The following is a 15,285-nucleotide window of genomic DNA, read 5'->3' on the forward strand; positions in this document are numbered from 1 at the left end:
ATGATATGCCGATTTAGAATTCTGTTTTTCAAAAAAAAAAAAAAAAAATCAATGTCCTTCAGTGTGTCCTTCAGGTGATGATAAAGTCGACAGTGATGGCTGTCACAGAATTCTTTCCAATTTTTTTTCCTCCTCAATGGAGTAACTGTGGAGCTACTCGATGCTGTTCTGAACTCACAAGAGAATTGCTGAGTTTTGCTTCACAAGCTCTCACCAATAATAAAAATCGCCAGGAGTCCATGTCTTGCCACAAAGCAGTAAATCAACTTTTTTTATATACGTCGCATCTAGGGTGGAGCCCTGGCTGATCCTTTTTCGGCACGGGCAATCCAAATATCCAGGTCTTCGTCTACATTTTAATTATCCTTCAACCCCAACGACTTCTTGCCCTTTTGTTACACTCCAAGTAGAGACTCTCCCTACAGCCTTGGTCTGTGCGTGAAGACAGAGGGTTTTAAGGGTGAGGGAATTAAGCACCATACAAAGAAGTAAGCCAATTACCTCTCAGAATCCTCTGCAGTTTGAGACAGGCAGGGTGGTTGCATAAAACAGTAATTCAACTCCCCCCCCCCCACACCCTGCCCCATCTTAGACCTGCAACATTACAGGTAATTTACAGTCTCAGTAAAGACAAGTCCCAAGGCACATTGTGCCATTGGGATCAGTGTTGGAACAGGACTCTAAATGGTAAAGTAGCTCAGAACTGCAGCGATGTATCACTGCCTGTGAACAAGGGCAAAGATGATAGCTCAGTTTATCAAAGTTAATATGATCAAAATTTTTTCTTGCTGTGAGTTACTTGTGATATCACTAATGCCAGAAACTCAAAATACCAGGCATATGGCCACCCAATCAGATGAGGAAAAAAGAATGTTATATGTGACCACTATTACATATTCCAGTAAATTACAATATATCAATATCACTGATTCAAAAACCCTTTTTTATTTTATTATTGCATTGAACTTTCTAACTATAGTAATGTGTTAAATATTATGAAATGTTCTTGAACTCCTCTTATGCGCAGAATATATTCAGTTGAGCCACTGAACCCTCAAAAGGGTTTAAATTAAAATAATGATTTAAGATCTCTTGCATGGTGTATTGAAACCCATTTAATTCTATGCTTTATTGGGATTAAAATTTTAACTGAAAGCTCTTCAAAGACATTTACTTAAGTTCCTGTAACCATAAATAAAGGCTAGTACTTGGAGATTTCTGTTTTAAATCAAAGTCTATTTGAATTAAGGTTACTGTAAACATTGTGTAAGCATTTTGTCAAATGGGATACCACCCTACACCTTCACATGGTTTAACATTTTCAAAACCTAAGATGTTGTTTAGGTTATACCTGAAATAACCCTTCATTTCCTTATGTCTCTGTGTTACACAACTAATAATTGACATTTAAGGGCCCCTTTAAGTAGCAGGGCATTTCATTGGTTGAGGACCTTGCTCAATGGTAGGTCAGTTTCCCTGCTAAAGCAACTGTATTTTCACATGTTTCAGCTTCCTCACTTCACTCACTACTGCCCCTTGTGGAGGTCCGGGGTGGTAACGTTTGACAAAACTAGTTAATGGCTTTTTTTGATCGAGATACAGGAAACTTGTGTTACTTTTGAATACTTTTCCTTTCCATCAGATCTGTTTACTTATTTCATCTCCCTGCGCAGTCCCTCGACCTGCCAGCGAGATGGGGGGAGTGCCATGTTTGATTTCTCCCAGAGAGAGAAGGCCCTCTTTAGCACACCAGGTAATTAACGGGGCCGCCCGCCGGGCTGATGGATGGAACAAAGACGCCTTTCTGAACGCCGACTCGTTTTTTGAAAGCCAAAAAAAAGAAGAAGAAGAAAAAAAAAACGCACCGCTGAAAACACATTTGACAATTACTTGGTGGGACTCTGCACTCAAATTCCTCTGAGACTCCCTACAAGCACATAGCATAACAACAGGAACAGGCCATTCAATGCATTGTGGCTTGTACTCTGCCTACAATGTAAAGTAAATATATCTATCTGTAGGTCCAGTTTGGTCTTGAAAGGATCCAAGAGCCTCTGATTCCACTGCAAGTCCTGGTAATCTACTCCTTGCTTTAATAACTCAGATAGCTGAGTGGCCTTTCACACTAGTTCAGAAAAGCATCAGCGAAAGAGTAAAAAATTTAAGTGTAATCTGTGCTAGTAAAGTGGGAGGTTGTTGCTATCCACTCCCTTTTACCTGTAATATCATGCTCTGGTAAGCAGGCCCAAAAATGCTCTTCAGGTGTAAGGGTGTATGAATCATTTTTCACTCTTGCTTTTTTGTATACAGTACGGCTTCCTGAGAGATTGCTCTGAACTACAAATATATATTTACATCAACCCAATGCTAGAGCCATATTTATTGAGGTGCAGGAAGAGGCTCAGTCATCTACAAGATGCTATTATAGCACAGAATAAGGAAACTGGATTCTTGTGACATTCTTGATCTAAACAGTTCATCTAAAATTTGAAAATATATCATCACAGAATCCAGATACCTATCATTTCTGGCACTGGAAATAGAGTTGCTTTTTCCAGGAACATTTGAATTGCATCTGTTTATAAAAAGCAAGTTTTCAATCCTTGTGTTCTCAATGCTGTTGCTAACCTTGTTGAAACACTACTAATCTCTACACTAATAGAAAACTGACAGTTCTCAAAGATTTTGTTGGCTTTTTCCCCTGTTTTTTTTTTTTTTTTTTTTTGGTTATCAACTTAATCTTAATGGGCCTTTAATGGATCTTACAGGAAAACCAATTGCAGGAGTCCAGGTCTCTCTGCCTCTTCCACTGTTCAGGAATAAGAGAGAGAAGGTGGACAACCTTGTCTGCAAGACAACACTACAAAGTCAGACTAAAGCTAAACAAATGTAACACTTGAAAACATGAGGACCTCTAACACAATGTGCTTCCAAAACAAAAAGCCCCCCCCCCTCCCCCGGCAGAAGCACTTGGTAATTTTCCGAATGTGGATAGAGGTGCGAGCGGGAATGGGGGCGAGGCCGCAGAGCAGATCGAGACAGCACAGCGTGTGACCGTCGCTGTGACGGTGCTGTATGTGGGAAAACGGAAACTATCGCGGGAAATGGACCACCGCCGCTCTCGTGTCTCGGGCGAGGGGCCGTCCAAGGAAGGCGCAGCATACAGGGCTTTCCCTCTCAGCGCAGCGGAAAATGCCGCCCGAATCCGCGAGCCACTCAAACCAGGAGAAAGATCACCGTCATCTGAAGGCCTTCTGCTGTCATCCAAGCTTTTTTTTTCTTTCAATTTGGAAAATAACCACATAAACAGAATAAACTGAGGTTGAAATAACAATTAAGTGAACTGAGAGCAGTCAAGAGGGTGTCAGGGAGCACTTCAGATGGACAATGGCAATACTAAGTCAGGGTTGGAGGTTGGTGGTTTGGCTAAATCGGAGTCTTCTCAAACGTGACGTCCTCAGAAGTCCTCAGACTTTCAACTGGAGGAGGATTACGTGGTAAAAATGGTCATGGTAATTAGGTTTTGTCCAGAAATAAATTGCTGGTTCCTAAAACATTTGAAAATACAAACTTGGAAAACCTGGTTTCAGGTCATGACAGCTGGAGTTTTGTTGCCAAAGGATAGATTCGGGGTAGTATGTTGGGCAGCAGAAAATGCTTATAGTTCTTACCCTGTTTCTTCAGAAAAGTACCATTTACAACATTTTTATAACTTTTTTCCTCTGGAGTCTTGGAGAGCAGACTAAATGTTCAGGTCAGTCAGGTCTTCTTCAAAGGACAGTCAGCTAAACTGTATTGTATACTGTAGAAAATCCTTTAGTTGCTGTTGTTTGCTTTGTTCTGAAGTAGCACCAAAGCTACTGTGATAATACTTTTGTGTGCCAAAAAGTTATTTTTCATAAAATCTGAATTTAAGGATTTAATCTACATTGTAAATAAAATAAATGAGCAAATATTATGGAATACTGCAGCAGAAAAGCATAATCATTATTATGAATATTGGTAATAACAGAAATAATATTTTTGTATCAAGTTATTTTCCCAGAGGTGTGCTGACTTTTGCGATGCTGCTGTGTTTTATTTATAGATTTCTCCTCATGTTGATGTGTTTTTGTAGAATATTTTTTTAAAATATATATATATATATATATGTATATATATGTTCCATTCTGGGTCTATGTTACAAACGGCTGAATGCATGGCCTCCAAGCTGAAGCCTGGTTTTTGACCTGAGGAGCGGGTGGGGGGAGAGGGAAGGGGAAGGGGCGGGAGTAAGAACAAGGAGGGGCTGGAACAAGAGGTCTGCTCAGGGATATCGGTGGACTCCAAACTTCGGGTCTCTGCTGTCCCGGACTTCAATCTGAAAAAGCAAACAGTAGAATGAGGGGACTGAGTAGCTAGAATGGCTACTACAGTGCCAACACAGGTCACATGGTTTCCACACTTTTACTTACCTGATAGAAAAAATAAAAAATTGGTAGACAAGTGGTGCCACTTACTCTAAGAATGTGTGGAGGCTCAGCTGGCTTAGCTGAAATACTGACGTAGCCCCAGTGTCCCCACACATGTAGTTGACACTAGTACACTCCAGGGATGTAGCAAAGTATGTTAGGTAGCAGTATGGCCAGCACACTGACATTTTTCCCTAGAAATGACATTTGGTTGTGAGGCCAACTGACTTGACAAACTGTCCAAATGTCATGACATTGAGTCTGCTTTGATGCCAAGCATGTCTGTGTAGATTTCCCTCCCATTGCTATGTCCACAACATGTCCCTGCTAGACTCAGCTTTGTTTTATGATCCGTTCCTTTGCTGCCAGTAATTGCACTTATCTATTGCTTTACATGTTATTTCTCTTTGCATGTTCTAGGTATATCTGAAGGAGACATGACCATGTCATTCTCTGGGTACAGTGTAGGCACTTTCTGCCCTAAAGTAACTGATCCTGGATCAGAATCCAAATTTGACACTGAATGGTAGGGATTAGGATTTGGGCAGTTTGATCATAGATCTGTTGTTAAGGGCAGAAAGTAGCTGGACCTGTGGGTACAGCTATATCAATTCTGTTTGCCAGAACTTTGATAACTCTACCCACAATTCAAGACCTAAACAGCTCTATTCAGTGTCTGTTAAGTATTTCACAGAAGACAAAAGGAGGGGCAAGCATCTAGAACTGAACTGAAAGCCAATAAAAAGAAAAAAAAAAAACTTGCTGTCATTTTTTTTTTTTTTTTTTTTTATGAACCCAAGGGTCACGGCCTCTATGGATTTTGGCAGGAAGAGAGTCCAGTAATTAAACTAGTTTATGACCTGGGCTAGTTGTGGGGCACATTCTATCTGGCTGCAGAGGGGGTTTCCGGTGATTGAGTGCGCAGAGAGATGCCGTTTCTGCAGCGTTACATAAGAGGGACAGAACTGGAGCAGCTGTCAGCAGAAAAAGGCTTATTTTAAGGTCGCGTAACCAGGTTATATATTGCGGGCAGCGAATGTAAAAATAGAATAAAGTAGCAGAATGTCACAGATAACAGTGATAAATTATTACCCTACAAAAGATAGTGGCAAGTATCAAATGCGAGGGAAGATATAAATAATCATTTGTGGTATTGTGCGAGATGTGAAGTTATGCCACAGTCATTATGGTTAATTATTCATTCTCTGCAGGCCTTGCTGTGTACATGTTTAATTAATGAATCCTGTAAGCTTTGCAGATGCATTGAAGCATTGGGAAAAGAAATGTTATGGATTTTTTGGATAGAAACAAGGGAAACCTCTACCTCAAACCACAAAATAGCTTTTGTTAGATTAATAGCTGCTTACTTTCTGTTTGTGGGGTGCCTGGTCTTATAGATTCATACACCCAAGTACACAATAACAAACTAGCCCACTTAGAAAATCAAGTGATATGATTAATTACTGCCTCCGCTCACCTTCACAAACAACCGCTGTGAAGCAGGAATAAGAGAATGGACAAAGGGAGAGAAAAGCTACTGTTGCGTGCTCTCCCATCATGAAGCAGGCAAGTGAGACCCATCTGTGTCTGAGATCAAACTGATACGGTTTGTTAATCAACCTTGTCTCCCTGAGGGACAGATAAAGCCAGAGGGCGGCATTAACACACCGTGGGACATTTGACCCCTCTGCTCAAATAAGCATGAGACAGTGGCAGTAGCAGCAGTACCAAGCTTGTGCGGTTGACCCTGTGCTAACCGAGCACCGAAAGGGGCAGCCGTTGCCGTAGCTGTTGACAAGATGCAGCAACAGGGATCCAATTTCGCAGTTACACTTCATTAAGGGCAATTAATTATAACTGATAATAATGCTATGGCAACAAGGAGAGGGAGGACAGGGGGAAACCAGCAACTGACACTGTACGGATGTCACTGGTCACAAATGAAACTGGACAGTTGCGAAAACAACAAGGTCAATCAGCCAAATTCCAGAGGGATCAAGACAGTGTTTTTAATAAACCCAGACAACAAGACAACATACCAAAATTATGATCAGATTGTAATTATAGATTAAAAGCACTATATTACAAAGAACTTTCTGTTTGATTAAGAGGTGGGATCAAGTGCTTAAAAAGAGGAGAGTCTTCATCCTCTTTTTACATGGTATCTACAGTGATCAAAAGTGAATGGGTTTGGCTGTTCTGCCCCGGCAGCTTAGACCAGAAATGCACTTATCCATGGACATTCTTGAGCTTGACATTAGCTTCATCATCGAAAATCAGCTTAGTCGTATGGAAATAGTTTGAGAAAATGGCATATTATTGCAGCTGAATGCAAGATTTGCAATGCCAAACTGGCGAAGCAGTTTGATGTGACACCACTCACGCTCAAAGCCTATAGACAACAGAGAAACACACAGGAAAGCATAACCTGAGTCAGAGTGCTCCTGCTAGGGGGAGAGCAGCTCATTTTCATGCAGGGTTGAAGAGATTATCTTCATTAGCTACCCAAAAATGTGCTTTTCATGCTATTAATGTAATTCAGCTGTACCAACTGTAGCTTCATCAGTTCCTGTTAAAAATGGATTTTGGCAATGAGTTAGTTTTCAGTTCTTCCAGATTAGGTACTGATGAGCCTGTCATAACCATGCTTTTGTCCACAATAGGTGCTTGCCATACCTGTGTTTGTGATACTGTTAAAAACTGTTAAAAATATTATGAACGTGTTCAATAAACACGAGGATCTGAATGCACAAATCTAATTTGAAATATGACCAAACATGTTTGGTGCACCTGATGGCCAGAGCTCTTGCGCATGTGCAATGTCCACCCTATTAAAAATTATGCGAAACACATTGACATTGCACATTTGCGTATCATCTCTGGAAGGGATGTGGCAATGTGTGGAGAGTTACAAATGAGCAGTGGTGTGGAGCAGGGAGCTGGAGGCGGAGGAGGGGGCAGTCACTTTGGACAGTGATGTGACTTCGTGGTGGTGGAGGGGGGAGTATTTGATCCATAAAGGTGTTTTTATAGAATCAGTGGGGGCTGCTTCAGGGGTGGCTGGGGGATGCAATTAAAAAGCTGATGAACTAACAGGTGTCGTGGAATTGCAGCCCGAGGGGACTCCTGGCTGCTTGGGACCTTCAAATGGATGAACGTTCTTACAGAAGGCTTCACTATATTCAGTGCTCCTTGAGAAACTCCTTGCTAACATTGCAGCATAATGTAAAACAGCACAAAATAATGATCTATCCACTGTCCAGATGAGTGAATAAATGAAACAAAGTACCTTGAATAAATGCTGATGTCTAGCCCAAGACAGGCTCAAAACAGAAACAAATGCTAATAACCAATACTCGCAGATATTTCACCTGAGTCGTACCTACAGAAAAAGACCTCAGCATAATAAATGTTAAATGAGACAGACAGGATATTAGCCATTGTTATATTTACTTTTTTCTTCAACCTTTTCTCCAAAAGTCTGCGGTCTCTATTTAGCGCTGAGTGCAATTCATTTCCTGCCTTAAGTATCAGTTATGATTTGAAACGTTACTCTTTTAGGTCTGTCACAACAGGATGAGCTCATGCTTGTAGCCATCTAGCTGAATTCACTCTGCAGTAGTAATAGTGGAAAAAGCTGAAAGGAGAGCATGATATAGTAACTACAAAGGTGGGTGAGCCTTGGACTCTGATAGCATGGAGCTGTCTCGTTGTTTGGGCATCATCTTACCGATCTCCACAAAGTCTTTACAAGCTAGGCGATGTTGCTAGTAAGATGCTTCCCACATTCTTTGAGCTGTGGTTCCAACTATGGTTGACTAGCTATCTAGCCAGCTTGAAAACATTAGGTAGGTAGTGGTGGAGACTAACTGCGCCATGTAGCTACCTTGTACACAGGCAAAAAGTAGAGAACAGTAGTGATGTAAACTGTTTGTGACTGATTACTGATAGTAAAGTGCTAGTCTGTACTTCATGGTATCATGCACTTGACGCAGGGAGGGATTTTGTGAGTGATTTTGAATGTATCATCCCAGCTGCAGAAGCAGGGTTAATTTCACTGTTTGAAATGTTCAACACCAGCCTGACCCTACAAGGCAGTGGCTGGCAGAGGACATAGTTCAGACTACAAATTCCGTACCTCTGTTTGCATATCCCTGAATTTTACAATGACTGTAGCTCATCCTGATGACTCATCCCAGGAGAAAGCCAATTAAATGCTAAACAGTTTTAAAATAAATATGGGTGTCAAAAAAGAGAGAAAAAAACAACGCTTGGTGACTATGAAAATTGCCCACTGGGGATTCCCATGTTATTAATGTGTTTATGTGTTGCAGCCTACCTTTTGCTTGTGCAGGTGTCAAATTTGGCAAGGAGGGACTGTGGCACAGCCAGATAGAGTCCTGTGCATTTCTGAGCAAAACACACAGCGAAACGACGAGACGCCATCTGGCGTACTCCCCTCCAAGCATCCTGTTCATACCGGGACTCTTGCCCGGCACTAGCTTTTTCTCTATGGGCGATGTGGAGTTTCTCCTTCTTGAGAACAAATTGCTACATGAACCCGCATTTTTCCTCACAATGGTTTGCAGTCGTTCTGCGGGCTGCGCATTGGGGTTCATGTGTGTCAAGATTCCTTCATGCACATTCCAAACCTGAGAGAGAGAGCTAAGGATATAATGGGACGGAATGCTGTGTCTGAGAACCTGCTGGCATAACAACACCAACTGCAAACACTTTTGCGGGCTGTGCCTCTATAGCGTGGCTTTGTTTCAGCGATCGATCACTTCTGCGCCAGACACTTCTTGTCCACTCACTCGTAGCAAGCGGCCTGGCCCAGATGGATCACAGGAAGACAAATAGTGTAATCTGTAATTCCAGAAAGAATGGTTCAACAGATCTGAAATTCCCCACTGGACCGCAACTGACGGCTTATCCACTGATATGGCCGTTATTCTTCTTTTCAAAGGTGTTCAGGAGCTGCCATAAATTCATATGCCCAGGTAAAATACATGGCTGGGTGAGTTCTCATTTATTTGAACACTACGGCTGAATTTCTCCAATAAATACTTACTCTACTAACTCTAAATACTCTCCAATATTTTTTTTTTCATTTTTAACATTAGTTCTACATGGAAACAATAAATGTGAACCTTTTATTTGTTTAATTTAACTAATTAGTTTTGTTAGATTTTTTAAGAGATTTTTTGAGAATTATTATTTTGATGTCTGTCTTATTTTGATTTTAACTGTCCTCTGAGGGAAAATTTTGTTTTTCCATTCCTTTTCCCGTTTTATTCACAATATTGTTTATTTGATAATTTCCACTACATCGGTCTCCCTCGGTTTCCCAGTTGTTATTGTTTCCCTCTATATTGAATAAATGCCTCAGGTTTAGTTTTGGCCCAAATTCATTAATTTCACAGAAGTGTGTTAATATCTACACATTACAGATGTTGTCACTGTACATTCTAAATGCATGTATTCCACTTTGAATGTGCAATTATACAAGAAATTACACTACCAGAGCAGTTTTTCATCATCTCCCCTTTCTATCTGTATTAAATTATCTTGCTTAGTCTCTTTCACAAATGTCTATGTAGATTTAACATTTTAAAAAGTTCATAGAATAATTGTACACAGAACAGTGCAATGTTTTGTCAATGTAGTTGCATGGTGCAAAAGAACACGCTCTCTGCTATGGAAAGCTAACACATTCTGGCATTCTTTTGTGCAAGGTGTCCACGAGGTCTCATAAGGATCTACATCTTTAAAAATTTGAAAATCATTTGTGTTCAATCACCATCTACTGTAGATGCAATTGGCGACCCAATGTCCCTGCTGCTCATACAAACACCACATTAGATTCTTCTCAAGCTTGTGCATTTTTGCATAAAACATAACCACAACATATGAATACAGCAAGGACATCAATGTAGATTTTTACTTTACTTTCATTCCAATATATTACTTTTATTAATTTGATTTTGAATAAATGTGTCTTTCCATAAAAACAGACTTATGGGATAGACTGCATGGAATATACAAATGGTTGCATTTCTGAACAGTGAGAATCTCCAAGGGCTTACATTAGTTATTTTGCAAGCAGTCGATATTAATAAACCACCACATAACACTTCAGAATTTGCACTGCTTACCGGCTAGACCTGATTTTACTTTATTAAAAACAACTCACTTTGCTTAAGGATAGGAATACACATTTGTTCTTCGTCCTGTGCATAAAAAGCACATCGCCTAATGAGGCATGTTCCTTGTTTTTACATTTCCACTTTATAAACAGAAAGCTACACTCTTTTGGGGACATATCACACCTGGAATGTGTTTAATACCACATATTGCAACCCCTTGTTTTCCAATACTTCAGCTATATTGGATATCCAGCCCATTGAATTAGTGCTAAAATGGAATAGCATAAGACTAATTATTTTAGCGCATGAACAGTTCCTTTAAGAGCAACATGCCTAATTCATACTAATGAGCACACAGAATCCAATGATGAATCATAAGTGTACCGTGACCATATGACAGTGTGCTCCTATGTTGCTAAATCAAGATCCATAAAAGTAACATTACTTTGCATCAAGTCAGTGTATTCATAATGGGTAAAAACATGAAAAATTATATGATAAAAAAGTACATTTGATTACACTTTGTGCTTGGAGTGAAGAGATGCTAGATGCTAGGTGTAGGAAATATCCAAGGCAGGGTTTCCGTTATCCAGTAATTACCGGGTTTTGCCTGGTAAAATTTATTAAAAAAGAAAACAATAAAAACTTGCCGGTCAAAATGTCCGGTAATGATGCTCATACAAAACGTAGCTATAACGAAGGCTATCCCTAAACAGGACATTTGTGTTTTGACAGCGAAACATACTTATTTATGAGTTCAGGGAGCTGTACACCAACTGGACTACTCTGGCTAAAATTGCTTGTGTTCTGCCCGTGTCAAGCGTGCCAGCAGAGAGGGGCTTCTCTCTGCAGAATCAAATTAAGACAGCGCTGCGAAGTCGTCTGGAGGAGGAGAGAGTGACACAGTGTATGTGCATTGCAAGCTGCAAAGACACATTGGACATGTTTGATTTCAAGTCAGCAGCAGAGGACTTTGCCGCAATGAAAAAAAAAGAAGAAAATAAAATGTTACCTGGTTGTCTATAGGCTACATTTGATGCCATGTAGGTCTAGCCTTTTTTTAAACAGGCTACAGATGTTACAGTTGTTTCGTAATAGCCTACATTTTAGCAGCTAATGTCGAGGTTTTGCTCAATCATTACTGTTCATTTTGCTTAATTACTTTTCATTAAATAGTCAAACTGATTTGAGGTCCTTGTCATTCTTTCGTTAACCTAGGTGTACATTATATTTGTGTTTGTAACATAAACTGTTATTGAAACGTCACCGGTAAGTTTCAAATTTGTCCAGTAAAGTAAATTCTTTCTGGACACCGGACCGGCAAGAAAAAATCCTAGCGGAAACCCTGATTCTAGCGGAAACCTGAAGGGGACACTGCTTCCAGGGTCCATGACACTGCATCAGCTGATGCAATCATACACAGACTGCACAGAAACTGACACACTAAATCCACCTAGACAACAACGGCAGGACGGTGTCAGGATGCACCCACAACACTATTAGCACAACGGCCACAGACCACAAAGTACAAAGCCACAACAGCATCAAACTTACCCTGGACACAGCAAAATCTGCAAAGACAGAATAGAAGCTTTGTTTTAGTTTTTGATCGCGAGCTTCAGTTAGCCCAAAGTAGCACATCTGACGCTGGGGGCCCTAACCTGTGCCCCATTAAGGGCTGATTGCACCTTCTTATAATGCATACCCTAGTCCTTTCTTTGTTAATGGAACTGGAGAATGTTTGGACTAGTGCTATGCTACTCTTTTGAGTATGTCAATAACTTTCAAGATCTGTATGCATAGCCTTCTGAAAAGCAGTGCTGGGGTACCATGTACCCCAAAGGGCATGATGATGAGCAACTGGCAGAACTCCCCATTTTAACACCTGCATCTATTTATCATATCCATCATTCTTCTGAAGATCGTTGCTGTTTCGTGTAAACCGAAGGGTGTGCTAGTGTTATGCTGTCCTAACAAAGAGTGTCACGACAATGTGGCACACGTCCATAATTCACCAGCTCTTCAAGCTTGCATATCCTGAAGCCTGTTCCAAACTGGCAACACTTTGTTGAGACTTGACTCTTTCATAAAATGCATGATTGAAATAGCTGCACCATATTTTGCGTACAGAATTAGCTCCTCGTGTCCACACCAATTATACAAACTCTGTTAGCAGCGCAAGTTCAATGCCTTGTTATTTTGAATGTTCTTCTTAAATCATTTGAAATATCATAGCTGTTGTCAATGAAAGTCTTGTCATACAAATAGCAGACATTAATAGTCAGTACATGTTTATTGTATTCCATTTTTTTAAGGAATACATTTATGTTATGTTATATGTTTAGAGTGTTGAACATAATTTAACTAAAAATGTCACAGCGTTATTTTGTATAAGAAATGGTTTATTTTATCATTTATATTATATGATTACTAAAATAGATATTGTTTGATGATTTCCCGCTTAAATGTTCATTCTGTTATGTTTGAATTATCCAGCCTTAAATAATCTTTGCCCTGTTGATTTGTGTGATTTTATTCAAGATGTATTGTTTTTATTTATACAATTATGCTAATGTTGTTAAACTTTGGTTTCAGTCATGCTTTTTTAGTTGGGGTGGGGGATGTACCGTATATACACTTTTGTCTTACAAGTGTATATACGGTACATCCCCCACCCCAACTAAAATTTCCTATTAATACCTGTTACAACAAAGTAAGTACAGTCTTCTTAAAGGTCGAACTATTTACATTTCAGCCAACATTTTAGTGGCACTGGCTGCCAATGGTCCACCCCATAGAAAATGTCAATTGCTTTTAAAATGGCATTCCACCAGCACCATTGAGGGCAGGAAATGTTTCCACGTTCTCTCTCTCGCACAGAACTACATTCATGAGGATGCTGGCCGCAGTTAAACGAACAGGTAGAATCTTTTTGTCTGTATATACATTCCAGATTGGATAAATACAGATTCTGAATGCTCTGAACCACATTCCATTTGTGGCAGTTCGTGTATGTTTGCAGGTAAAATAAAAAAGTAAGGTAAAACAGAAACGAAGTGTCATACAATATTAGTGTTGTGCTTTTAAATAAACACAAACCTAAGTTCAGCAAAGAGATGAAGCAACACCATCTCAGACAAGGCAGAGCTGTCACTGTGGGAACACAATACTGTCACCAGATTCTGCAAAGAGTTAAATCAGCAGAAAGAGAGAAAGCAGGACTTGAATCCAGAGAAATACCTTTGTTGCATTTGCTAAGGCATTGGAGTCTATGCTTCCATTATGGGGGCATAATGCAATTTTAGGTGCAAATTTAGGCTATAGTATAACCAGAGCACTGCGTGGTGCTCACTGTGATCGATTCAATGCAGGTCACCTCAGTCTCTCTCGCTCAGGTTGTGATATAGTTGTATGTGAGATTCATGCTAACTAAGGCAAAAAAAGAAAAAATGCTGAGTGCATTGGAATATTAAATGTGGTAGAAATCGCAGTGCCACGACTGTAGGATAGGAGACACAGAAGGCAAAGCTAACACTTATGATGGGCAACTGGCTCATCCTTCACCACATCTTCAAAGGCTCTTAACTTTCATTTGCACACCTGCCATCCGAGTCTCAGGACCACACACACCACTCAGTAACCTGAGGATATGAGGTCGTCAGACAGCAGGCTTTTATGAAACAGAGCTGAAGTACGCTTACATGGTGTTTTCACTATTGCCACAATGAAATTAAAAATGTTATGACTGAACTTCAAGTGCAATAGGGTAAAAAGAGATAATATGGTGTGGTAATTAAAAAAGAACTCAAATCATGTGGCCCACAGTACAACGTTGCATAGAAGCTGATAGAATGTTGTACTTGTAATGTTGCCACGGCACATTATTGCAAGCCTGTGTTTGCATTAACCCCCTAAAAGAATTCTCATGCTTTTGTTTATTCATTCCTGTTTGCATTGCATGGCCACAACGCTACCATGAGAGAGTGTCCCTGTGTCGTGTGAAGGGCTCTAAATAATATTGTCACAGCACAAATTCTGGGCCACCAGAAAATCACAGACATACCTCAGAGTTTTTAACAGAGGTTGCACCATGGAAGAGAATAACTTTACTGACTACAAGAGGAGGTTATCTTTGGCTTCACCAAAACAAGTACAACATTCAGACAATACTTAGAACATTGATCAAAATCATCAGATCTCATTGTGATCAATTGGAATTAGAGCTACGGTATATACTCATGTCTGAAACACAGCATGAGTACAAAGTAAAAATAAAAAAAAAATACAGTTCTCTATGCCTGTTGGTTTAACAACATAAGCCACTGATCCATAAAGGAAGACACCTCGATCCTACTGCCTCTTACCTTTGTTATCGGCCTTGACCTCATCCAGCAGGAAGTCGTTCTGCCGGTTGCCGAGCACGAAGGCCAGGAAGGAGAGGATGAGGGCGTCCAGGATGCCGATGATGGCCAGGATGTAGGCCCAGCGTACAGAGCAGTTGCCCAGGGTGTACTTCCCCGTCTCCTCGCCGCACATGTCCCGCACCACCTCCGCGTCCCAGCCGTCCGGGAAGATCATGCAGCCCAGGACCAGGCACACAGCTGCCAGAGAGTAGGGGGAGGAGGAGTAGAGGGTGGGGGGGGGGGGGGGGGGGGGGGGGGAAGGGGTGGGGGCAGCGGATTGGGTTA

The 15,285-nt window shown here is 40.6% G+C and overlaps 1 protein-coding gene across 1 annotated transcript in view; it reads right to left on the reverse strand.

Annotated features, from left to right (window-relative positions):
• Positions 1–2,696: 2,696 nt before the first annotated feature.
• The window catches only part of LOC118780108 (LHFPL tetraspan subfamily member 4 protein-like), a 41,740-nt gene continuing 29,151 nt past the window's right edge, over positions 2,697–15,285 (reverse strand). Inside the window, exons 2-3 of the mRNA XM_036532421.1 lie at positions 14,962–15,198; positions 2,697–4,360 (exon numbers count right to left, since the gene is read on the reverse strand). Of these exons, the coding sequence (XP_036388314.1) occupies positions 4,356–4,360; positions 14,962–15,198 (242 nt within the window). The 3' untranslated portion in view covers positions 2,697–4,355. The remainder of the gene's footprint in view (positions 4,361–14,961; positions 15,199–15,285) is intronic.

The sequence above is a fragment of the Megalops cyprinoides genome, chromosome 7 (assembly GCF_013368585.1).
Source record: "Megalops cyprinoides isolate fMegCyp1 chromosome 7, fMegCyp1.pri, whole genome shotgun sequence".
In the NCBI taxonomy this organism is placed as follows: Eukaryota; Metazoa; Chordata; class Actinopteri; order Elopiformes; family Megalopidae; genus Megalops; species Megalops cyprinoides.